Raw genomic sequence first — 26873 nt, forward strand, 5'->3', positions numbered from 1 at the left:
AGTTCTTCCAATCTCTGATTTCCTCCTCCTACCCACTGGGATGAGAAGGGACTGACTTCTCAACAAACCTGTGAATACATCAAGAAGTAACATTTGTGGATATTTTAACTTTTCTTAAAGACAATACATTCCAAGGTTGAACGTGGTCATGATTTTGTAGAAAACTGCTATCACCTTGGAGAAGCATGAACAAGGCATCAATCAACTCACCATCCATGTCAGTACAAGGAATTGGGAAGGAAGCACAGAAGAAGTAAAATGTCAAAAGTGATTTCCTTAAAAAAGCAACCCTAATCCGTGTGTGGAGGATGGGTGGTGGGCCTAACTTAGGCAGTTTTAATTATTGCCATACAGGCAGCCTATGGAGTCAACAAGTGTACAACGCTATTAGACACAGGGAGGTGAATGCTTTCATTACAGCCAGACAGCACTCACCTTTATCAGATTGCCTTTATGTCTGATGGCCTACAGAAATGTCACTGTGTGAGTCAGCAGCAGCAGGATCTGACTCACTTCCTCCACCACTGTTGACAGCCAGAAGACAGCTGAGCAGGTGAAGACTCAGAGAATAGCTCTGAGACTGATGTGCAAAACTAACAAGTGCTGAGAATGCCTTTCTCTCAGTGAGGGAGATCAGTGATTAAGGACTATTTTAAAGAGCCTATAATGTTTTAGGTTCAGACCCAGGAGATTAGGTTTGGGAGGAGGAAAGCCAGAAATGTGGGAGCCAAGAATCAAAGATCAAAAATGAAGGCAAGAACAGAGCTCAAGAAAGCAGCCATGGGTTAGAAAACTAGCCTTTAGGATTTAGAATGTCAAGTAAGTACACTCAGGATCTAGAGATAGAGAAAGAATGGTGATCCACAAGAGCCGTCAATTCAGGTACTATCAGAGGCAGTATTTCTTTATTTAATACTGTGACGTTCTGTAAATAAGTGGTGTGGAGGCTGGTATGATGGTGCACTCCTATTGTCCCAAAAGACTAAAAGGGATTAAGTTGCCAAGTCAACCTAGATTATATAGTAAGAATCTTATCTTAAAAACAAAGACTAGAGGCTGTGGGTGTGATTTTGTTGGAAAAGTGTGTGCTACACAAGCTTGAGCACCTGAATTCAATCTCAAACTCCTAAGTAAAGATCCAGTTGTGGTGCTGTGGTATGTGTAACTGTAATCCTAACACTAGAAGATAAGACAAAAGGATTTCTGGAGCTGCTGGTCAGCCTTAAAAATAAGGTGGAGAGCAAGTAAAACATCAAGACAAAGACGCCGACATTGATTTCTGGCCTCTGTGCACACACACACACACACACACACACACACACACACACACACACACACAGAGTGGGGTTGTAGCTCAATGGTCTGGGTTTGATCTCCAGCATTATGAGAAAGAAAAAATATAAGTAAAAGGTGTGGGAGCCTCAGAACATATTGGCAAGCAGCAGGCTCTGATAGCAGTATTTCTTGTAGAAGTCCACTGGGTGGGATAGCGATGGCAGTAAACATTAAAATCTAACTTAGGTTAATATTGCTATCATTTTCTGCATTGAGTATTTGCTTCTCAGAAATATCTATGTGTATATTACTGAATCAATGAGGTGGGGATGGAATAAAGTTCTGCCTTCAAATAAAGATAGGGGTGCTTTTTATACACAAACACATCTACAATAAGAACACATGATATAAGAGCATATCAGAAAACCGATTAAGTGGGAGGGACTAATTCAGATGAAGCCAGATGATGCAAGAGAGCCATTATTTAGGGAAGCAATATAAATGAAACAAAGTTAGGTTCTAGTCAGGAGTTCAGGGATGGTTGGATTGCTATGAGATGACTCAAGGAGGAACTTCAGTAGGACTCTTTGACAGTACAGTTACAGAGGACTGAAGAATTCTGGGACAGAGAGAGGAAAGCAGGAAATGGAAGACTCTCTTCTTGGTCATCCCTTTACTGTCTACTTGGTTTGATAAATCCCCATGTTATGCTTTTAAACTCAGACCAAGCCAAGGCTCACTCCTTTCTGGGTTATATTTCACAGGAAATAAAGGTTTAGATGGAGAGACCATATGGAAAAAAACTGGGTAAAACACATTTCTTAGTTTTAGATTCTTAAAAACTTTCCTGTTACTAATACTGCATAGTATAACATTTAATACACTGCTTTATTAACTTACAGTTTTCCTGTTCATTTTCTTTCTCCTAAATTCTAAACAACTAGAAATAATGCTGTAATTTACAGAAGGAAAAAAATAGACCCGGAATGAAAGGGGGGATCATTTTACTCACAGTTATTTAAAGCCAGTTATAAGTGTAGTGGTTCCTTTTTTTGTAATAGTTTTTGAAAATAAAGGAAACACCCCCGCATGTCTGCCTCTGCCTTATTGCTGAGTGAAAAGCAAAGTGCTGATGTAGGAGAAACTGAGACTATCTGGCCTCACCTCTGCTTTTCAATCCACCTGCCTCCCCAGGCACAGAGGTGCCCACACCTTGAATCACCAAAAGAGAATCTGGCCAGGCAGGTTCCACAGCTGCAAGAACATTTGTTTGCAGAAAGAATTTTCATTTCCTGCCAAAGGAGTTCTTGAGGTTTTTGGCAAACATCACCCCACTTTAATTTCCTTTTATGGTAAAAAGGCCTTAGGTCTAGTCTGGTCCTAGATGTACCTTCTTCCCGACCCCAACCCCTATCCTCACCCAACCCCACATGACCTTTTAAACAGCTTTTGTTTTCTTTGAGTGAAACTGTAGCCATCTCCCTGATTTGATAGTTTCAGGTATGGAGACTGAATTGTGGGTATTGTAGTTCTCTTGCCTTCCAGGGTTTCTGGTTGGGCAGCATCCCTGTCACGTTGGTAAGTATTTGAATCCCAGGTAGTTCTTTCAGGAGGAGTGCTGGTGTTCCTGGATCACCAAGACAGGCATATGCCTAAGCTGAAGAAACCGGGACTCATTTCCACAGATGTAAGTGTTACTTTTAAAACATACTGTTCCTTTCATTGCTGATGTGTGCTACACATTAGGAAGTTCAGGATTTTCAGAAGCATTAACTAATAGACTGGTTCTTCTTTTCTAAGCTCTGCTTGAAAAAAAAGGGAGGTAACTTATTAAAAAACCGTGTGGGACAGAGTTAGAACCACACTTCGAAATATGGCTTAAAATGTTTTGTTTTTAAAAGAATGAACGTGTGTTCATGGAAAGCAAGTTGTAAAACAAAAACAAACAACAAAAATTTCACTTTAACCCAGATCAACACTTGGTTAAAGCCTCTGAAAATACTGTTTTAAAGAGCATCTGATTTGGATGTGTTGAAAAGATTGAGCTTTGGAATAAGGTGGGGTTGCATTGACCCAATGGAATAGGGTTGTTTCACCGTATGAGGCCTCAGGTTCTTCATCTGTAAAGTACACTTAGTCTACCACATAGTATCACATTGTTCTTAACACATGCTAGGCAGTACCTGACAGAGGTGACTTAACCTTATCTAACTTGTGTTAATTAAGCTTCAGAAACTGACCAAAGAGACAAATACATATTATTCCACTCATATAAGATATCTAGATCAGTCAGTTTCACAAACCCAGAAAGTAGAATGGTGGTTGCCAAGATCTGATAGAAAGAGGAAGCAGTAGTTCTTTTATGGGTGTAGAGTATTAGTTTTGCACAATGGAACCATTCTGGAGACGGTTTCTATCATTGTGGAATTTACTTAATGCTACTGTACTTTATATTTATAAATAGTTAGGGTGGTGTTATTACATTATGATTTTCCACAATGAAATGACCTAAAGGAATATAGTAAAAATCACAATGCTATTAATTTATTAAGGTTCATTGTTTCTTCAAAGTGCATCTGAATCTGTACTCATTGTGTCCAATTTCAGGTTAATATTGAGTTGTTGATGCTAGGGCATTGTGTCTCAGAATAATTAAGAGCTGATTGTGATGTACTTTAGCCACGTTTTTAAAGTTATCTGGATCTTAGTGATGATCTTTTTATTCCCTCCTTTACATAACTACATGATTTTCTTTAGCTCATAAGGATAAATTTTCCTAGGTGGTATACAGAACCTACAAATTATGAAGTTCTGTTAATTAATATAATGGACTTGGAAGCTATAGTTACAAATAATTCATAACACTTAAAAGTAAATGCATTGTTTATTTATGTTTCTCACCTTCCCTGTAGCCAATTTTTAAGCAGGATATTTTTACCTGTCTGTGCCTGAGAAATAATTAAGACTACTGAGTCAAAGCTTGTTAAAAGTCATCCCGTGTTACATGTGCCAGCTAAGTTGAAAGATGAAATATAGTTTGAAATTATATTGAAATAGAATATGTGATTATTTAATTTTTAGTAAGTCCTTTCTTAAAAGACCCTGCTATATGCAAACAGATTTCCCTAGGGCATTTGGTGACCATTGAAGGTAGCAACTAGTATTTTGTATAAGGTATGCCATATAAATGTGAACTCTTTAGGGCCTAAGACAGTGCAAAATGAGAATATAGCTGGGGTGATACTTCAGAAGTATGGAAGATATATGGTACACAGTTACTAATAGAAGTGACCTATGGTCTGGTTTCTTGGGAAAGTCTTATTTATTTGTTTAATAAATATATTTAGAACTGTTTCAGTAATTTCCAACAGGGCTAGGCCCGGAGACCATAAGAATGTCTTAGATAAGCTTCATTTATTCCAAAATACTTTACTCAAAATACTGAGTAGGAGAAGGGGCTCACCTACTGGTTACCCGGGCATACTCAGGGAGTCACTGCTGCTGATTCCGTAGCATAGAAAGCATGATGGTGAGAATCCCAGGATTACAAAGCAGCCTCTCTAGTCTTTAGTTTGAATTGAAGGCACTAGAGGCTAGAAAAGTGAATGTATATCGGAGTCATTCAAAAGCAGAATCCAGGATGGCATTGGCCGTAGCAGCAACAGAGTAATAAATTTCCAGAGGGCACTGAGGGAAGTGGTGAACCTTTAGCTGTGCCTGGAAGAAGGGACAAAGTTGGTCTCTCCAGAGAAAGATGGTGAGACTATTGCATGCACAGCAGCAGTTTCCAGATTTTGTATACATGAAATCATCTTAGGCAACATACAGGCTAGAGAGTCATCACCATTGAAATATTATACTTAGAAAGCTGCTAGTTTCTAACATATATTACCCCAGGATAAATTTTTGACTTGAAAATTCTTCTATTACTTGTTTGATTTTTTTTCAAAACACCACAAGAATAAGCAATAGATTTTATCAGGTAAAAAGTAGTTCAATTGCTCTTTTTAAATAATAATCATTTATAAGTATTGATTATTTATTGCACATATATTAAAAACAAAACAGTATTTTAATGTTGCAAATTAACCTTTAAAGCATTTATCTGAATTAAAAATAGTAGTGCATTTACAGACATATTAAATGAAAACTTTGTTTGTGTGGTAATTGGCAGGAAGTCATGAACAATGAATACTAGATTTTGTTGAATTCTGAAATAGGAAGAATGTTGAACATAAAAATCTGGTAGTTTCTATGTATTTTTGGGAAGAAGGGATGTCGAGTATTCTATGGAGAGGGCAGTGGGAGATTTTGGATGACAGCTCTGAAATTGGATTGGCTATGGAAACTTCAAATAGATTTGGACTTCTAGATAACCAAGTGTTCAAAAATGTCCTGACTCAGTGACTTAGGAGCCTTGCACTCCTCAGAAGATGCATCCAGGAGACAGCATGCAGGTGAGCTGGGGAATAAACAGCAGAGATATAAGGGAACTCATGAAAACAGACTGATACTTTAAGCATGGATAAAGAGGATAAAGAGGAGTTGGAACATGTATGTGGAGATGTATATAGATGTGAAACCCAGGCATTGGGGGTTTTCTGACTGTATCACTTTCTGCTTTATTTTTTGACACTAAGTTTCTTACTGAACCTGGTGTTCACTGATTTGGGCCTAATTGGTAAAGTGCTTAATGTACAAGCACACAAACCTACTTCACAGTAAAGACCTGTCTGGGATGCACAGACATGCAGGTCCCTAAGCTTATTGGCCACACAGTCTGGCTAAATCGGTACATACATGTATCTGTGCACACCATCTCTCCCCATCACACACTCATGAGGATATAATTATTCCATAAGAATGTTGAACAATAATGACAAAGTTTTCAAGCTTGATAGCCTAAGAGAGAATGATAGTCACACTGTAGGACATGGGAAATTGAGAGAAATGGATCTGTAAGGTGAGAGGGAAAGTACAACGTTCAGCAAGAGAAAACGTAGTTACGGGGCAGCCAGAGCATGGCAGGAATAGCGAGTGCTATCTATAAGAACGAGACCTAGCCTAGGCTTCATTCTGTCCCACTCAGAATCTTGGGGAGGAAAACTGAAGAAAAAAAAAAGAGTCTCCTTGTGTACAGGGATATAGGAAACCAGTGGAAAGACACGTTACAACTTTGTCTAATAACTGACTTTCTCCTGGGTTTCTCTCTTGATTACTCTGACCACCTTACTCCGAGGTATATGATGCTTCAATATCAAGGATAAAATAACAATTTATTTTTCAGAACAAATAGAAATGTTTTAATTTCTAACCAAGAGATGGGGTGGGTTTTTTTGGTGGTGATGGTGGTAGGATTTTTGGTATTTTTTGTTTTTGTTCCTTCTTTCTTTCTTTTTTTAAGGAACAATAGAGGAGTTTTGTATATTTCCCTTTTTCAAATACAGAAAGGAACTAATTCAAATGCTTTTATAAAACTTAGGATATTTGAAGGTAGTCATCACAAAGACCATGTAAGTGCCATACTCAGAAAAGAATAACATTAAAGGTAAAAGAAAGTATTTCTTAAGCCTAGTCTCCTTCAAACTCTAGGATCTTATTATACTGTGTGTAGATCTCTGCAGAGTATATATGCATATACATTTTTTATTAGTTAATTTATTTATTTACTTTACATCCAGATTGCAACTTCCCTTCCTCCTTTCTTCTCAGTCCCTCCATCTTCTCTTCCCATCTCCCCCTCCCTTTTTTCCTTATAGAAGGAAAAGGTATCAATCCACTTTGGCATACCAAGTTTCGTCTTCTTTTATTATGGCTAGACAAGGCATCCCAGTTAGGTGAAAGGGATCCAAAGGTAGGAAACAGAGTTAGAAACAGCCCATGCTCCTCTTGTTCCTGCCTGAAGTCCAAGCTACATATCTGTTACATATGTATAAAGTGTAATTTTACCTTATATTTAAAAAAGTTTTATTCTTTCCACTGCCTTGTGGGCATATCTATAGGTGATGTATAGATTGCCTTGGATGCTTGGGCATTGTAAGTAGACATTAAAGTATACATAATTCACATGTAACTTCCTCTTTGCCCTCAACATTATACATTATGAGATCAATCTAGGTCGATTCTTACAGAATGACCTATTAATTCCCACAACTTCATTTTGTTATAATGAATAAAACTGTAAGATACTCTACCACACTCTCTTATGAACTTCAGAATTAGCCTAGATACTGTTTCTAGGAATGGATTTGTTACACTGGAGGTATATTTGTTTCTTTTTATGAGATACTAAACTGTTCTGACATGTTTATACCATACTATTCTCCCAGCCAAAATCAGACTTCCTGTTTATTCCCATTATGGACAAGTTTGTTGGTAAAATTGGAACAAATCATCTTCCTGGATATAAAGAAAAGTGAGGCACTCCTGTCATCTTGGAGATTCTGATACTTTTGGAACATTCCAATCTCTAAAATATGGTGAACTATTTTATTTTAAATTAGCTTCTTTCTTAGCTGACGGTGCATTGTCTAATTTTCCCTTTCACTTAGTTTTGTTATAATTCAGTCAATAGCAATTATGATATTGATAATGAGGCCTAAGAGTACTAGAATATTTTCACCTGCCAAATAATGTGTCAAATGCTTTACTTCACTTACATGAATTTTTTTTTTAAATTTTTTTTTTATTAACTTGAGTATTTCTTATATACATTTCGAGTGTTATTCCCTTTCCCAGTTTCCGGGCAAACATCCCCCTCCCCCCTCCCCTTCCTTATGGGTGTTCCCTTCCCAACGCTCCCCCCATTGCCGCCCTCTCCCCATAGACTAGTTCACTGGGGGTTCAGTCTTAGCAGGACCCAGGGCTTCCCCTTCCACTGGTGCTCTTACTAGGATATTCATTGCTACCTATGGGGTCAGAGTCCAGGGTCAGTCCATGTATAGTCTTTAGGTAGTGGCTTAGTCCCTGGAAGCTCTGGTTGCTTGGCATTGTTGTACTTTTGGGGTCTCGAGCCCCTTCAAGCTCTTCCAGTTCTTTCTCTGATTCCTTCAATAGGGGACCTATTCTCAGTTCAGTAGTTTGCTGCTGGCATTCGCCTCTATATTTGCTGTATTCTGGCTGTGTCTCTCAGGAGCGATCTACATCCGGCTCCTGTCGGTCTGCACTTCTTTGCTTCATCCATCTTGTCTAATTGGGTGGCTGTATATGTATGGGCCACATGTGGGGCAGGCTCTGAATGGGTGTTCCTTCAGTCTCTGTTTTAATCTTTGCCTCTCCCTTCCCTGCCAAGGGTATTCTTTTTCCTCATTTAAAGAAGGAGTGAAGCGGGTTGGGGATTTAGCTCAGTGGTAGAGCGCTTGCCTAGGAAGCGCAAGGCCCTGGGTTCGGTCCCCAGCTCTGAAAAAAAGAACCAAAAAAAAAAAAAAAAAAAAAAAAAAAGAAGGAGTGAAGCATTCACATTTTGATCATCCGTCTTGAGTTTCGTTTGTTCTACGGATCTAGGGTAATTCAAGCATTTGGGCTAATAGCCACTTAACAATGAGTGCATACCATGTATGTCTTTCTGTGATTGGGTTAGCTCACTCAGGATGATATTTTCCAGTTCCAACCATTTGCCTACGAATTTCATAAACTCGTTGTTTTTGATAGCTGAGTAATATTCCATTGTGTAGATGTACCACATTTTCTGTATCCATTCCTCTGTTGAAGGGCATCTGGGTTCTTTCCATTTTCTGGCTATTATAAATAAGGCTGCGATGAACATAGTGGAGCACGTGTCTCTTTTATATGTTGAGGCATCTTTTGGGTATATGCCCAAGAGAGGTATAGCTGGATCCTCAGGCAGTTCAATGTCCAATTTTCTGAGGAACCTCCAGACTGATTTCCAGAATGGTTTTACCAGTCTGCAATCCCACCAACAATGGAGGAGTGTTCCTCTTTCTCCACATCCTCGCCAGCATCTGCTGTCACCTGAGTTTTTGATCTTAGCCAATCGCACTGGTGTGAGGTGAAATCTCAGGGTTGTTTTGATTTGCATTTCCCTTATGACTAAAGATGTTGAACATTTCTTTAGGTGTTTCTCAGCCATTCGGCATTCCTCAGCTGTGAATTCTTTGTTTAGCTCTGAACCCCGTTTTTTAATAGGGTTATTTGTTTCCCTGCGGTCTAACTTCTTGAGTTCTTTGTATATTTTGGATATAAGGCCTCTATCTGTTGTAGGATTGGTAAAGATCTTTTCCCAATCTGTTGGTTGCCGTTTTGTCCTAACCACAGTGTCCTTTGCCTTACAGAAGCTTTGCAGTTTTATGAGATCCCATTTGTCGATTCTTGATCTTAGAGCATAAGCCATTGGTGTTTTGTTCAGGAAATTTTTTCCAGTGCCCATGTGTTCCAGATGCTTCCCTAGTTTTTCTTCTATTAGTTTGAGTGTGTCTGGTTTGATGTGGAGGTCCTTGATCCACTTGGACTTAAGCTTTGTACAGGGTGATAGGCATGGATCGATCTGCATTCTTCTACATGTTGCCCTCCAGTTGAACCAGCACCATTTGCTGAAAATGCTATCTTTTTTCCATTGGATGGTTTACTTACATGAATTTTTGAGGTTCAGATGATAGGTTTTATTTAGATAATATCAAAGGGCATTCTTGAAGGATTCAAATAAGTGCAACTTTTTTTAACTAAATAGAGTTTAAGTTTGCCTTCATGTAGATCCCCTAACAACTAGAGCAAAGGCTATCCCTAAAACTGTTGCCTGTCTGTGAAATATACTCCCTTAACTTAGCTGCCTGGCCAAGTCTCGGTGGAAGAGGATGTGCCTAGTCCTTCAGAGACTTTATGTGCCAGGGTGTGTGGATACCCACAGGGGCCACCTTCTCAGAGGAGGAGGGGAGGGGCTGTGTGAGGGGGGCAGCAATCAGGATGTAAAGAGAGTAAATAAATTCATTAATTAAAAAAAGTTTGCCTGGTAAATATCAGGTCTTATGTTTACAGTTTGACCAAACTTTGCAGAACTTTGTATACTTGAGAGAGGAAATTAAAGGGGCAAAACTTGGAGGGAACAGCTTTTCAAAAATATGAACAGTGGATCTCTATCTGGAAAAGTTAAGTAATTTATTTGAACATTAATTCAACAAATAATTTTTAAGCATATGCTATATCAGAGCTGCGCTATTTTGAAATAGAACAGTTATTAAGAAATATGGTACCACTACTCACTGATAAGTAAGCTTGGGATGGAGTATCTGGTGAGAAAAGAGCGTGGGGGGAAGGCTTTTCATAGTCATGATGTGCACCTTTCACCGAGGCCTCAAAGAATCACTGTAAGTCACTATGAGGCTAGTGGCAACCATTATTATTCATTTAATATTTACTCTACCTGTAATTTGCTTAGTACTGAGGATGGAGGAAGCAAGGCACTTATCATGGAATAGGAGTGGCAACCTGTAAAATTTATAATGAAATATGAAAATGAAGTCATAAGGAATCAGAGAAAGGACTGGAAGAGCTTGAAGGGGCTTGAGACCCCATATGAACAACAATGCCAACCAACCAGAGCTTCCAGGGACTAAGCCACTACCCAAAGACTATACATGGACTGACCCTGGGCTCCAACCTCATAGGTAGCAATGAATAGCCTAGTAAGAGCACCAGTGGAAAGGGAAGTCCTTGGTCCTGCTAAGACTGAACCCCCAGTGAACTAGATTGTTGGGGGGAGGGCGGTAATGGGGGGAGGATGGGGAGGGGAACACCCATATAGAAGGGGAGGGGAAGGGGTTAGGGGAATGTTGACCCGGAAACCGGGAAAGGGAATAACATTCGAAATGTAAATAAGAAATACTCAAGTTAATAAAGAAAAAAAAAAAAGAAAAATAATGCAGAAAAGGATCGCAGACTAGGCTCTGAATCCATGTGAGGTCTGTGTGCCTATGGTGGTTACTCAGGGTTCCACAATGGGATGGTAAGGTTTTCCCACAACTGAGGTCCTCAACAGAGCTGAGGAGCCACCCTCACAGTTAAGGGGAGAAGCTTAGTTAGATGCACAAAAGAAAGAAAGAAAGAAAGAAAGAAAGAAAGAAAGAAAGAAAGAAAGAAAGAAAAGAAAAGAAAAGGAAAGAAAAGAAAAGAAAAGAAAAGAAAAAAGAAAATGAAGTCATAGGTTTGCCTCAGAGAAATGTCTAGTTCTGGCTGTGGTCAGTGAAGAAAAGAGCAGGTAGGAGATAAACCAAGGTGTTTGAGGTGTTTGGTGTTTTAAGATTTTTTAAATTTTAATATATAGGTAGTTCCTTTGGATCCTTGCATGTGTATGATTTCAGGCTGACCACTTGGTATTGGTTAACCAATTGGGTCCTTCATCCCTAGGCAAAACTTTATTTAGCCCTCAGCATACCCTAGTTCTCTGTAGTTCTTTGTTTGTGGATGAGGCCTTGTGAGATTTCCTATGCGTCTATATTAATAGGTATTCTACTTGTTCAAGACAGTTTAGACAGTCATATTTTTGAGGTACTGTAGATGAAGATTCTCCGTCATTTTTAGGAGGCACAATTTCACAGCAGATTCCCTGGTCTTCGACTCTTACCATTTTTCCTTTCTCTTCTAAGATGTTCTTTGAACCTTAGGTACAAAAGTTTTGTTGTAGAGGTACCAAATGGGGTACAGAACTCCTTGATCAATTTTTTTTTCATTTTGGACAGTAGTAGTAGTGTTTTTTGAAATGGTCTCTATAGCAAAAAAAAAAAGTTTCTTTGATGAGTGATGATATATGGATAAGTATTTAGAATGCAATTAGGAATTATACTGGTTTAGCAAGTGGTGTTAACATGTTCTCCTTTAAGAGAACAGGCTTCAGTATCCCTAGGGAGTAGGCTAGAGTACCAGGTATAATTTCCCTCCTGTTAAGAGAGTCTTAAATCCAATTAGAGACCTGTTGGTTACTATCAAGGTAAGAGCACCACTATAAAATCTGTCTGGCAATGCTGGTCTGTGTTGTGGTTCACAGGTATCAGGCCTGGGTAGAACTGTTGGTTCTTTTCCTTCCTTGAGAGTACTTCAAGTGCTATGAAAGCTAGTCCTTGGAGAGGTTTTCAGTTCATATCTGTCTCAGATTCTCCAAGTCCTGTGTCCAAAGGATACAGTATCTTCATCAACGGGGATTATCTTCAACATCTGGGATGCAACCAAAGGCAACAGTAATTGTCTATATTACTTTAGAGGTCTAATAAACTTCCTTGACCACCATATTGGATATTCTTAAAGAAGATAGATTTAGCATTTTATAAAAATATATGGTTTTTTTTCTTTCTGATTTAAAGGTATTTTCTGTTACGGTAACAAATTTAAGAATCGTATTCATATTACTTTTAAGTCTGTGTGTCTGTATCTTAGTCTATTTGTACCTAGAATAGATGTTCAGAATGCTAATTGACAAAAAGGTTTTATGTCTTTACTTCTTACTTTACTACACATTAATAATTGTTATATCACCATTACATATTATTCTACAACAAAATTCAGATGAAGGTCAGTGGAGGATTTATTGCAACAATTTCTTGAGAACAATATAGAACCTTTACAAAAGATGTAAAACTAGCGATGGAGTCTGATGGGAGTTATACTAACTACTTAGAAATTAATAGATTGAAGATAATGGCAGAAAGGCAGGGAGGGGTCAGATTGATTCTGCATGACCTCATGCTTTGTCATATTGGTATCTTACTGGGTGGGTAACAGTGCATTTATTCTTTAGATAGGAAGACAGGAGCAACAGGTTTTTGGAGAAGGACTATAGGTGATTTGAGTTAAGGGTGGTAGACTTTGACACTCTGTGGTTTTTCACACAAGGAAGTAACTCGGCAGATCTTTGTGTCAGCAGTCTAAATGTGTTAGAGGTGGATATAGAATCAGCAGATCCTAGGTATAGCTGCTGTCATTTATTGTGGTTGTCTTTTCCATTTGGTGCACCTGACAAAGTATCAGCCAAAGTTAAGAATGAATAAGAAAGGCCAAAGAAATAGGGAGAAATCCCACTTAGAAGAGAGGCAGTGAACAAAATAGGGGAACTTTTCAAGAACGGAGAAGATGGAGGTGTGTGTCACAGAGGGGTCAATGGAGAATGAATGATGCCCTATTAAGTGTCATTGCCAATCTTATCCAGAGCCATTTCTAAGTGTTTCAGGGACAGGTATCAGATAACATGGGACTTATGTTTCAGAAAAAATTACATTTGGGGAGTGGAAGGTGACAATAAAAACTAACCCAAAGCAGATGTCAATAGATACTAAGGCAGCTGGATATGTTGACTTGATGTCTTTGATATACAGAGGAAGAAGGCTGAGGTTAAGGGTGCTCTAAGATTTTAGTTGGAAAACGTGAAGATTGTATAATAGTCAACAAAAGCAGAGTGAAGGTAGAAAGCTGATCGGGAGAGCTGTGGTTTGAAGTTTATTTGAAGGTGAACACCAATTTGAAGGTGTTCATCAGTCTCAGAGAGAAATCGTGCGGGTGAATGTGAAGGTTCTGCAGCTCAGGTAAAGGATTTAAGTGAGATTCAAGTATTAATAAACTTTTCCTGTAAAAGCTGAGATTTTTAGGGAGGAAAAAAGGCTGGAATTCTTCAAGGATATTCAGAAGAGAAGAAATAAGACGGCCTTTAGAAATAGCTAAATAAATATGTAATCGAGAAGAACCCACTGGAGGAAACAGGGAAGGAATGATCAAGTAACAGCAGGAAAGTCATGGGAACTTTAGCCCCAGAAAGCAGAAGAGGAGAGAGCAATAGACAGCCAAGGTCAAGGCCAAATCAGACAACAATCCCAGAGAAACAGGAAGAGAACCAAGCAGATAATCTGGGCTTCTTCCAATTCTTCTCTCTTCTTGGGAAAGCTATGTGATATTGTGATTTACATCTTCTCCAAGTAAATTTTTTCAATATCCCCCTTTTCGTACATGCTATTAAATATTTACCATCGATTCTGTAAATGGCTTTAAATTTCTTATTAAATGAATCCATAGGAAATATTTTATGATTTGGATATGTTGCCTAAAAATGACCTGCTTTGACACCATGAAAATTTATGATAGGTAATGCTTATGTACTTCTATTAATATATTTTTTGCAATTTTCAAGAAAATAAACTTTATTGATGTCAGAAGTGTTATTGACACACCTATTAAAATGTATTTGATGAAAATTACCTCTTAATAAGCTTAGCATAAGTTTAATTCTAAATCTATATATTAGAATGATGGTGAGAACCTTTTAACCCTTCTATGATTACTAAGAGGGAATATTCATCAGTGCTTGCAGATTTACTAAGTTGGTTATTCTCTCTTTGGATAATTTTAAGAAGCAGGAGAAAGTGTTGTAAGACCCCATAGTGGCCCTACCTCAGGAGCGCCACCCACAGAGCACAAATTGACAAAGTGACCGCTGCAATAGCATGAGGGTGTAAGGTTTTTAATTAATGTACATGGGGTTGTTCATCCACTCAGGAAGAGGCAACCCTGAACCCAAAAATCACACAATTTTTATTCGTTACAGAGGGCAGACTTCAGTAACAGGGTTAGCTGGCCTATTCTCATTGGTGGTACACAGGACAAAGGATCTGGTCAGGTATTGGCTGGCCTGCTCAAGAGGCTGTTCTTGGCTCAATTAGTCACTTTCCTCATCCAGCCCTACACCTGGCCTTGGAGAATCACTGCGAAAGGGCAAGTTGGCATGTACCTTAGAGGAGGGTGAACTGGGTGGTTGGGCAGGGTCAGAATGAAATCTTGCAGTTGTTCTCGGAATTTATCAAAGGGAAGGGTAGGGGGTCTTTCCAAGAACAGTTTTTTGTTTGTTTGTTTGTTTTGTCTTAATTAGCTTAGTTAGAATCTTGATCACCAAAACTTTATCCTATCACTAGGCATCCTGACATCAGCTGTATCTCTCAGAAAGGTCACAAGTTTGTCATAGGCATCCTGACCACCAGATGTATTTCTCAAAACTTGTTTTTACAACTTTGTTTTTCATGTCTACGAAACTTTGAAACTTTATTTCTTCAAAAGTAACAACTATTGTTTGCTGTTAATATAAATAATGCAATCTAATTTTTAAGTACAATGGTTAAGCTTTCTTATTGTCATGTTACTTATTAAGTTATATGATACACAGTTTATGTGTTAGATTACTGCTCATGTTCCAACCTGTTTTCTTTATCTCATGTATAAGGAAAGAGTAGAGATAATCTATTTACTGGAAAACACCAACTCTCTTATTTACTCAGGGTTTTGGAGGTTGGTATAATTAACTAATTGTCTGATTATGTGTTTTCTACTTAGACTTGGGTTGAAGCTCCAATGTCTTAGACTGCCAAAACTGAAAAACAGATGCTGGAAATATTGTGCAAAGATAAGGACTTTAAAAAAAAAGCACACTAAAACACAGCAAGCAAATGTAGGCTTCAATATATTTGCCAGTATCCATGTAAGGACAATAAGAAGAATGTTGTTGGGCCAGTGAGATGACTCAGTAGATAAGGACAGTTGTTAAGCCTTACAACCTGAGTTAAATTGTCAAGACCTACATGGTAGAGAGAGAGAATCAGTTCCAGTAAGTTGTGTTCTGAATGTGGGCAGTGGTATGTATCCATTCACACACACACACACACACACACACACACACACACACACACACACACACACACACACATATATATATATATATATATCATAAACACATAGGCACAGACACTAAATAAATAAACTGTGAAAAAAGTTCAATTTTGTTTTGTACTCTTGGGAGTCAAACCCAAGCTCCTACACATACCAGGCAGGAACTCTACCATTTATCCCTGAATATAAAGTAATTCTTACAAACAAAGCAATTCCATAGAGTGTAGAAGTACATACATGCTCATAGTTTATGTTTTAATATACAAATACAACATATCTAACTTCAAACATTTTACTCATTATATTTTGTGATAGAATTCTATTGCCTATGAGGTATACCTTTCTTAAACCATGGTGATTATACATTTTTTAGTATCTAATGAAAATTACCAGAGAGTCAATTTTGATCCTCAATGATCAGTTTTGCACAGGAACACAATGTAAGGGGGTAGGGTGGGGATTATCTCAGAGTCAAGGACAATTGATTTCAGATACCTTAAAGGTATCTGGCAAAAATCCCAGCTGTGAACATTTAAACTGAATTCTACCTGCAACTAAACCAAAAGTGTGAACAGACATGAGGAATTTGTGAGAGTGATTTTAGAAGGTTATTCCAGTCCTGATAGAGATAAAGGAATCTATTCTCTCATGCCAACTTAGAAGTTGATGAGGCTTCCTGTGTTTCTCTGCTTGCAATCAGAGCTCCAGGAGATATAGCTGGCTTAAGAACTGAATACCTCAGCTACTTCACAAACATGGCTGTAAAGTTTCTGTGGATCTCCCAAAATGTGGGTATGGAGACATATAGAACACACACACACACACACACACACACACACACACACACACACCACCACCACCACCACCACCACCACCACCACCACCATCACCATTACTATTACCAGCACATCACAATATCACATTAGCAGCAGCATTAGCAATGATAAGCATCAGCCAGGTCCATAATAGAGAACCAAAGGCAACTTTGTTATTTGATTGAAACAGGGTCTCTCTACTTAGTCCTGGCTGTCCTGGAACTTGCTATGGATACCAGACTGGTCTTGAACTTATAAAGTCTACCTGCTTCTGCCTTGTGCCAGAATTAAAGGCATTTGCCACTATGTCTGGCCTCAAAGACAATTTGGAATTATTCTAGTAGAATACAAATGTTTTGTTATGCTTCTTCTCCATCTTCCTTATCCTCGAAATGGAGCCATCAACACTCCAGCAGCTAGAGGCTGGGTGATAAGAGCTGTATGGTAGGCAAGAGAAGAAACAGGCTGCTCCCCCTTCCCAACTCCCCAAAGGATATAGACCCATATGATGGGGAGGCTGATCTACAACAGGATCTTGTATACTGATGGAAACTTTCCTGAATGACAGACACATTAAGGTGAAAAAAAATCCACAAATAGTCTATTTGCAAATTGGAAAGGAAAATATTTTTGTCTAGAAGTTCCTAACTTGTTTATATTTTTCAGATGGTAAATATTTATCAGATAGACCTTTATCCTGTCCAGTTTCCAATAATTCTGATTTCAGAAACATGCTATAAACTCAATGTCTAAGCAGGTAGGCATGGCCATCTTCTATGTCAACTTGATTGGCTTTGGAAATCCTGTGGGAGCTGGTGAGGTAAACCTTTGCTGTTGTCTGTAAAGGTATTGTTTCTGATTTGTTTTTGTTTTTTCAGAGAGAACTGTGAAATAAAATAAACCCTATTCCCCTTAAGTTACTTTCGTTAGTGTACTTTAACACAGAAACAGAAAAAGAATCGAGACACTTACCCTTTACAAATGAAATTCATCATGAAAAACGTTGCTTCATATTAAGAATCCCACACTATGAAGTAAACTTCTTCATTTAAGGGTAAGGGAGAGTAGTATAGGAGTCAGTGGGAAGAAAGTAAAAGGCCAGGCATAGGGATACAGCACTAAAATCCCAGCACTACAGAGGCTGAGGTAAGAGAAAATGAGTGCCAGTCATGGCTACTTGTTGAATTCGAGGCTCTCCTTTGTTGGTGAGATTTTTTCACAAGGAACCGTGGTTAATAAACTATACTTGAGATGTGAAACCTGCTTCCTGTCCAAGAAGACAGGTTGAGTCTTCCATATCAATTTCCCCCACCTTGTGAGCCCACAGACTTTTTTGGAGTTGAAGGTACTGCCTGCTTCTTGTTGTGTGTGTGTGTGTGTGTGTGTGTGTGTGTGTGTGTGTGTGTGTGTGTGTACCACACCTCTCCCATCACCCAACCTCTAGCTGCTGGAGTATTGATAGCTCCATAGTCTGAGGATAAAGAAGATGGAGGAAAAGAGAACATTCATATTCTACTTGAATGATTGGAAGTTGCCTTTGGCCCTTAGGTAGGTAGGCATAAGTTAGCTTTTTTGGATGCAGAATATTAGTGAAAATACAGTGATGTGGAATGGCCACTGGGCTGATAAGAATGGATGCTGGGTAGAATATACCACATGACTACTCCTATTGGACCTCATCTTACCTGGAAACAAAAGAGAGACAGGAAATTATTTCCTGGACCTTGTATTGTACCCCCATGTTTCCTAGGTTGGATTGGCCAGAGATGGCTTAAGAGTCTGATGCTGCACTCATGGAAATGTTTTCCCTGGATCAAGCAAAAAGAAAATTCACTTCTGAGTGTTGATGCATTGCTTCAGCTCCCCTCTTATGCAACCGCACTGCTTGATTTCTTACGTCTTGGGCTGAATCTGGGTGTTTGCTAAACTCAAAATTCCCTGTAATTAACCTATGCACTTTTGCCTGTTGCAATTTGACAACAATTTCCTTTCTCTTCCAGGATTTGTCGTTATGAGCTGTAAGTTGGTCAAGGCGACTAATACAAAAGGTCTCTCGGTAACCTCTCATTTCTTTAGATGTCATGGGGTGTTTTCCTCAGTGTTTATTACTTTGAACTCTAACTTCACACTGTTTGTTAATGGGAGAGGCATTTTCCTCTCTAGCTATTTCTTAAATGCTATTAGATGAACATGTAATTTGTGTAGCCGCATGTGTGTTTGCATATGTAGGATGTGGACACTGGGTTTTCTTCGTTCCTTTTGTTGTTCATGACTGCACAAGGCAAACTCATTGGATCTTTAAAGCTAAGTTTGCCTGGGTCTCTTTCTATTATGAAAATGTGTACAACTCATTACTTTCCTCTTGATTCATCTTCTAGAACATTTAGTTTGACTTATATTTGTCTTTTAAAGTTTAAAAATGTCTATTTCAATTTTTTAAAAGAAGGCAAGGAACCAGATTGAAAGCATATCCCCTGGTATTATTTCGAAGTGAATCTCTGTGCTACGTCTCATCTGTGTGAATGAGTGCCTCTTAATCAGTGCTGGGGTTCAGTTCTCAGTATTAAAAGGTCTTTTTTCTCCCCTACTTAATTTGAGGAATTTTACTAACTCTGTTTTTTTCAATGAATAGCTATGAAGAAATTCATCCTTGATAATTAGGGAATGAACTCTGTGATGTTGTCACATGTGTGGTTAGAACAAGGTGGATCAGGAATGGAGTGCTGACATCAGACTAAATGGATACCAAAGTGTCCATTTTACCAGACAAGTTCAAGGATGGCCTTCTGGAATCTCCCTGGCAACATCCATGTCTTTTGTTTCTGATAACTGTTCTGATGGTACCTATTTTCTCCATGAGACGTAGCCAGGAGAAGGTCACCTTTTACCAGTTGTTTATATGTGAACCTATTTTCTTCTTTAGAAACTAATAATTTTCTCTTCTACTTACAGCTTTCTTGTACAAGCCTTATACAAGCTGCCTAATATTTCAACATCTCAAGGTTTTAGGTGCACACGGTACAAATAACACTGGCTGCTTCTCTTCTAAGATACCCTTGAGGATTAATAAGCACAAGTGTAAGTTGATGCACCCTCCTTCAATTCAAATTACTATGATTAGTCCCCCTTCCTTTCTACACTCATCCAAGCAGTATCCCTGACAAAGGATTTGGCATTGATAATGAGCTTTGTAATGAAGAAGTGTTTTGCAATGCCTGGCCATTTAGACAGCTTCTTTTTCTGCATAGTCTCAACTTCACATTTATATGGAGAAAGGATTAGTTAAATGCTCTCAGTAGTATTCCCTTTTCTATGACTCTTCATTGTTTTACCTGTTCAAACACTATTATTTTATCCTTATTGAGTCTTCAACTTAAAGACTTCATCCTGTGCTGAATCAATCAGGATTCATAGGATTTATTATTTTGACTTAATTAATTGGATAGAATTAAAGTAATTTGCCTACATACATTGATATCCTAAAAGAAAATTAGGATTGAGGACCATGTAGGGAAGGTTGAGTGAAATCTAATTTTTGAGTCAGCTTTAGAGGCTTATCAAGACACACTGGATAATCAAAGGGCAGAGTCTGTACAGAATATTTACTGATCTGGATAAATCTGAAATGTCTACATTGACACATGTGTCACCTTTCTTCCCTTTCACCCACTAGGTGACCAATTACCTTCAAGCTCTCTTTCTGGACTGCACTGCTCTCTTCATTGTTTACATTATGAGCAAGCATAATAGGCTTGGCTCTTTATCCTTCTGAAGGTCTCATGCTGCCTTTGCATCTGATACCTTATGCTGTTCAGAAAGCTCATGGGTCTTTACTCAAACACTAGTTTAATTAGTGCAGAGTTTCTCCAGCCTCAGAGAAAAAGGGCTCAGACATTGCTCTGATAGGTATTTCTAAAGCAGTGTTTTAACTTCTGTTCTTCCTACTCTCATCCTTCCCTGGAGGCTCCTCTCTTCTCAGGAAATCCAGATGCTGTGATCTTCATGAAGTATCTAAGTCACATCTAAATACCATGGCTTCTCCCTATTCTCTTCCTCATCTGGGTCAGCCAGGAGGCAGGTTGCCCCAGGACTTTGTAGCTTAAGGGTTCTCCTCCCACACACTAGAGGGTGATATCTTCCTTTTGTGGTCTTTGAGGCTGTTGAAATCACTCAGATAAATCCTTCCCCAGTGATGCAGGTATGTTTCCAGAGGGAAGCAAACAAACAAACAAACAAAACCTATATTGTAAAGAGGCAAAATGAAAACATAAGTGGTAGCTTTAGGAACATTATATATATATGCATATGTATATATAATTTAAAAGTCAACATTACAACTTAGATAAATGAACAGCTCCAAGGCCCAACTCCCAGTTGTAGAGCAATAGACAGTCCAGGGATTCTGGGGAAGTATAAAAGCAAAAGTAAAAATCCCTAACAAAACTGAAAATAGAAATGCACAGTTGTACTACAATAACTGGAAATTTCATTCAAAGACCATTTGGTTCTAAAGACTCTGCTTATAACCACACTAACTAAACACTGAATTAAAAACCATCAACATAATGATCTTTTGGGCCAGTTATAACTTTAGGTCAATATTTGGGTAGATCTTTCTATGTTAACAAAACGCATACTTGGGTATCATGGGATGCACCTTTGGAGAAGACCTGGTTATTGGGTAGGTGAGTTCTCACAGATAAGTCATGGATATGCTGTACTTCATTTTTCATACTGAAAGAGACTGAAGTTAAACAATTATTCAGATTTTTCCTTGGTGAAAGTTTGAGTACTTTAGGTGACCTGAGAGCTCTCACTGCAGCGAAACAGGGGAGGCCCCAGGTGACGAGGATAAGCTTTTCTCCTACTTTTCATACTTGTTTATCTTTTCAATGCACTCTTTAATTTTGGGGAAATTTTAAATTTGAAGAAATATATTCTTCATATATTAAGATATAAGTTTAAATAATTCACTTAAATTGTTAAGTCTTTTAGTCTTGAAGATAGACATTTCTGTGACTATTAGCAATAGTATATTTTGTATAATTCAATTCACATGTCTGAGTTCTTTGAATATAGCAGTCTGTAGAGGGATTTTAATTCAGCAACATGGCTACTCTAGCTGGAATACAGACATGCCATTAGTACATACCTTTAGTCCCAAATAGTGAAGATATGGTTAGTTTTAGAAGGAAGTACTTATGTTTGAAAGTGTTTAATTGAGTGGCAGACAAAGTGACAAATCAATTACATTGGTTTACATGCATATACTGTTCTCCCCAATATGGCCTGATGTATGTATTCACAAAAATATATAACCAATAGAACTAGGTCTCATTATAAACAAAAGTCAAACCTTATACAATATGAACAAAGGATGGCAGGCTGAGAAATGCAATTATATATGTATTTTTAAAAATCAGGTATAAAGACAGTTACTTATGTAGATAGAAACCTAAACTAAGTTGCCTTCGTAGACCTAGTAAACTCTGAAACTTTCCAAATGAATGTTTTATTGACATTGACTTAAATAAGACTTGGCAATTACTATGTCATGAATGGTAATCAGGATTTTAGGAAGTATGTATAGACAGCTTTGAATTCACACTGTGAGCATTTTGAATTCACACTGTGAGTGTTTATGAGAAAAGTAGACTCTGCTATTGCTGCCTGAAGATAACAACATGATATTTTGCATGAAAATAAAACTTTGACATGTTTTTTGTTGCAAATGTGACCTCCGCAAGACAGGGCCTGAGATCAGGCTGAATTTTGTTTCAGAATGAGTTTATGTGTTAGGGTACAATGAAATCAATGAGGCCTACTTAAGTAAGGCTCTTCATACCCTGCCATGTGAGCAGAAATAAATGCTTTCTCTTAGTCTCCTTATTTTTGAATATTTAAAAGCTTCTGTATTCAATTTTTAAAAGTGTAATATTTTTATTAATTCCTCAGGATTTTGATACAATATATTCTGATCATATTTATCTTCTACTCCCCCCTAGAACTCCTAGATAACCCCAAATTTCCAAATCTCTCCCAATTTTTAATTTTTTTAAAAAAATAACCAAGTCTAATTTATGATCCCATATTTCCTCATGGATGCAATGCCTTCCCCTGAAACTTGGATGACATATCAGAAGCCACACCCTTAAAGAAAACTGACCTGGCTTCCCCTGAGAAGTCATCAATTTTCAACAGCTTCTCATTTAAGGGCTCTTTTGAGCCGTTTTCTTCTCCATGCTAGAATGTTGACTGGCTTCATTTTGTTCAGCTCTTATGCATTTACCTATAGATGCTGAGTTCTTTGAATGTAGAAGGATTTTAATCCAGCAACATGGCTTCTCTACCTGGAATATAGACACACAATAGCACACACCTTTAATCCCTCTGGCTAGAATATAGACATGCCCTTAATCCCAAACAATGAATGTAAAGTTAGTTTTAGAAAGAAGCACTTAACGTTTGAAAATGATGTTTAATTGAGTGGCAGACAAAGTGATGAATTAAAGAAACATTTGACAAAATATTCTGTATTCCATATTGACAAAATACGATATACTCAACCCACACAAGAAGAGAAAGGAAAAAAGAGGAGAGACAGCAGCATAGAGAGGGAGAAGAAGGTAGTTTGTTGAGAATCTCAGAGACTCAGGTTGAAGAAGAAACAAGCTACACACAGAAAAAGACAGAACAAACCAGAAAATGAGAGGGAGCCAGAAGATTATAACACATTGCCAAAGTTAGTATGAAATCAAGTAGAACAATTCAGTTAGAAACAGAGAAGCTAGTTTAAATCACTCAGTTTAGAGAAGAGTTTTGAGTCAGAAAGCTGAGTTGAACCAGCCAGCCAGATTACAAAATGAACAATAAATGGTGAGCTTATTCAGCAGTCTCAGTGGTTGAAAACATTCTTGGCCTCCATTGCTAGAAGCTTCCAGGGTTAGGCCTAGGTTAGCAGACAGAGGCAGTAAGCCTCAGAGATGACATTTACATCACACACATGAAGGTTTCTTTTACAGCAGTTCCTTCATATCCAGAAGATACAACTTCTTTCTTGTGCTCCCTGATCTCTCACTCTTATAATCTTTCCATTTCCTCATCTAAGGTGGTTTTGGATTTTTGGAAGGTGTCTTAGTTAGGGTTTTACTGCTGTGAACAGACACCATGACCAAAGCAACTCTTACAAGGACAACATTTAATTGGGGCTGGAGTATACATTCAGAGGTTTAGTTCATTATTATCAAGGCAGGAACATGACAGCATCCAGGCAGGCATGGTGTAGGAGTTGCTGAGAGTTTTAGATCTTAATCTGAAGGCTGCTAGCAGAATACGGACTTTCAGGCAGCTAGGCTAAGGGTCTTAAAGCCTACACCTACAGTGACACATCTATTCCAAAAAGGTCACACCTCCAAATAGTGCTACTCCCTGAGTCAAGCACATTCAAACCATGACAGACGATGATGATTCAGGTGCTCTGTTTGTAGCAGTTTGATCAATTATGAGTTTCCGTATTCATCACCTTCCACTGCACAAAGAAATTTCTCTGATGAGTGCTATCTGATATATTAACCTATGGTCATAGAGATTTTTAGTATAGAGGGAAGCTTGATACTGTATTCACTCAGCAAAATAATAGTAGTAGGTTCACCACCAGGGTCCGTGAGTTCTTCAAACATGAGTTATTGACAGGATTTTTGGTAACAAGCATGCTTCCTCTAACAGAGAAGATCATAAATATATTCATAAAGCAATTGTTTCCCCCATAATTGTATTTATGGCATAACTTGCTATGCTGATATATTACTATAGTTCACAGGGTTCCTAGTTATTGATGACTTTCCCCCAAAGCAACCCATATAACACCTTTCAGTACCTTGGAAGCTAGCCATCAGGGAAGAACTTCCTGATCAGCACCAACTTGATTTCTTTATGCCCTATGGCAAATTGTATGGTGTGTTCAGCAATTTGTCTTACTGAGTTCTGGTGGGCAGCTAAGAATGAAGACAATAGCCTGTATTGTGTTATTGGTCTTTGGCATAGCCCTAATAAACAACAGGTAGCGTATGCTTGGCACTAGGCTTTTCATTTGACAACTATGTCTTCTGAGAGGAGCATTATATCTTTTATAGGGGGATTCAGAATCAGGCCATTTATATGAACATGTGTGTGTTTGTGTGTATAGTATTATACATAGTATATGAATATGTTATATGAAGCTTATAATATATACACATGTATACATATATGTTATATGAAGCTTATAAAATAGTAGGTTTTCACATGGCGTTTTCAAACATCTTAATGTTAGCTGTACGTCCTGCAACTCCATCCTCTGGAATATGAAAAATCACTGCCACTTTGCTCTGCTACGGTCAACATTTGTAAGGAGAATAAAAGCTCAGCTTTCTCTCCCTGGCATCACTGAGCTATACATCAGAATCTAGCTTACCCAGCAACTGTTTTCTCTTATCGAAATTTATTTCTCTCACTTAAAATGCTATCCTCTAAGCCCTTGGGAGTGATTTATAATCGGAATATAAACATGAATAAAGGGGTTTAAAATACTCAGGAAAGAGTTATTCCACATGTAGTATTCTTTTCTTTTGGCATGGTCTCACTCACTCTGTAGCTCAGGCTGGCCTGGAGCTCTCAAGTGCCTCAGCCTCCTATGTAACTAAGAGTATAAGTGACCATGCCTGGCAACTGTATTCTCTTGTTTTAAAAATGGAACCATAATTTCTGCATAGAAAGTGTAAATGGGACCTTCTTACTTCACAGCTGGTCACATGGCGGCTGCCAGAAGTCAAAGAGTGGCTGTAGGTGTTGGGAACCCTTTTTACAAACCCAGCTAGACTCTGATCCTGCTGTCCTGTCATTCCTCAAGTATCCAAAATTTTGTTTTAACCAGTGTATTTTTTCTTTAAAAATACTTATTGGAGGGGGAGGGAAAGGAAAGGAGAGATGGAGGGAGGGAAGACGGAGAGGGGAGGGAGGGAGAGAGAAAATAAATTTGTGTCTCTTTCTGTGAAGATGGTAAGAGGAGAGGATAGAGTTGTTGGCTTTTTATTTCCTGGCTCCTAACGGTTTTACTTTGCCCCCGATGAGGCAAAAGGGGAACAGAAAGGCGCCAAACTTCTCTCAGATTCTGAGTTTACCTTCCTAATGATAGTTTGGTTTTTCCACATTAGACACAACATTACGTATAAGAAAGTAGGAAGTGGTACTTTACAGCCAGACATGCCTCGTTAGCCTGGCTATTAAATGGTTCCCTTGGTCTAGCTGCAGGATGTATCATATAAACATCAGAAACTGGTTACTGAGTGTTTGTATCACTTTCTACTGGCTATAACAGGCTGTAACTGGATGAGGCGTGAGAATTAGAAAGAAGTAAAATTCAAAGTTGAATCTCATGACCATTACCTCAACCTAACAGTTTTCCCTTCTCCAAAAATCCCCTTCCAGTTCCTACCTTTAATTTGTACATTGCATACTTGCAAGTATGCATTATGTACCCTCTCAACATAATCTTTTCTATTAGACATTATACAGTCTTTTGTGTAGTTAAGGAATTTGTGACTTCTTTTTAAAACATGACGTTATGTCCTGAATTAATAACTTAACAGTATATGTAATTATTCCTCTGTTGTAGAACATTTGGGACTTTCAGTTTACTTTTCAATCATATATAAAATATTCTGACAAAAGAGGTTTATAAAAACACAGCTGTCCCTCTTCTAAAGTATGTGTTTGGAGAAAAGACTGATTACTGAGAATGCCCAAAAGGATTTTATGATTACTAGTGTATATTCTTTAGGAATAAATTTTATCTATGGTCTGAGATGTATACAGATTTTGGTGAATCGGCCTTCTTGGAAGAAGAAAAAGACATTATAAACACAGACTTCTAGGTAACCTCCCATCTTGAAGTGACTCCACAGAGAAAGGCCATAAGCCCAGCTCTATGCATTTGCATTGTCACAGAGGCTTCAGAGTACCATAATACTTCTACTTCATCAGTAGGAAGTGAGAATTTCTTACCTTTAAAGTTTCATGAATATTCTGCTTTGTAATTTAAATGTTAGTTAATTCATTCATATTCAGCATAAGGTCTGTTTTAGCATGCACTGTTTG

At 38.2% G+C, this 26873-nt stretch overlaps 1 protein-coding gene across 18 annotated transcripts in view; it reads left to right on the forward strand.

Moving 5' to 3' along the window:
- The first annotated feature begins 1789 nt into the window (after positions 1–1789).
- Macc1 (MET transcriptional regulator MACC1) overlaps positions 1790–26873 on the forward strand; it is a 79984-nt gene continuing 54900 nt past the window's right edge. For 2 of the 18 annotated variants that reach the window (XM_087553592.1, XM_087553604.1), the window contains exon 1: positions 2875–2962. Coding sequence is in view for 3 of the 18 variants with exons in the window: in XM_087553588.1 (XP_087409714.1) it covers positions 18691–18787; positions 19692–19817 (223 nt within the window). In the remaining 15 variants the exon portion in view is untranslated. 18 annotated transcript variants of the gene reach the window in all.

Source organism: Rattus norvegicus, chromosome 6 (genome assembly GCF_021556685.1).
Source record: "Rattus norvegicus strain SHRSP/BbbUtx chromosome 6, alternate assembly SHRSP_T2T, whole genome shotgun sequence".
NCBI lineage: Eukaryota > Metazoa > Chordata > Mammalia > Rodentia > Muridae > Rattus > Rattus norvegicus.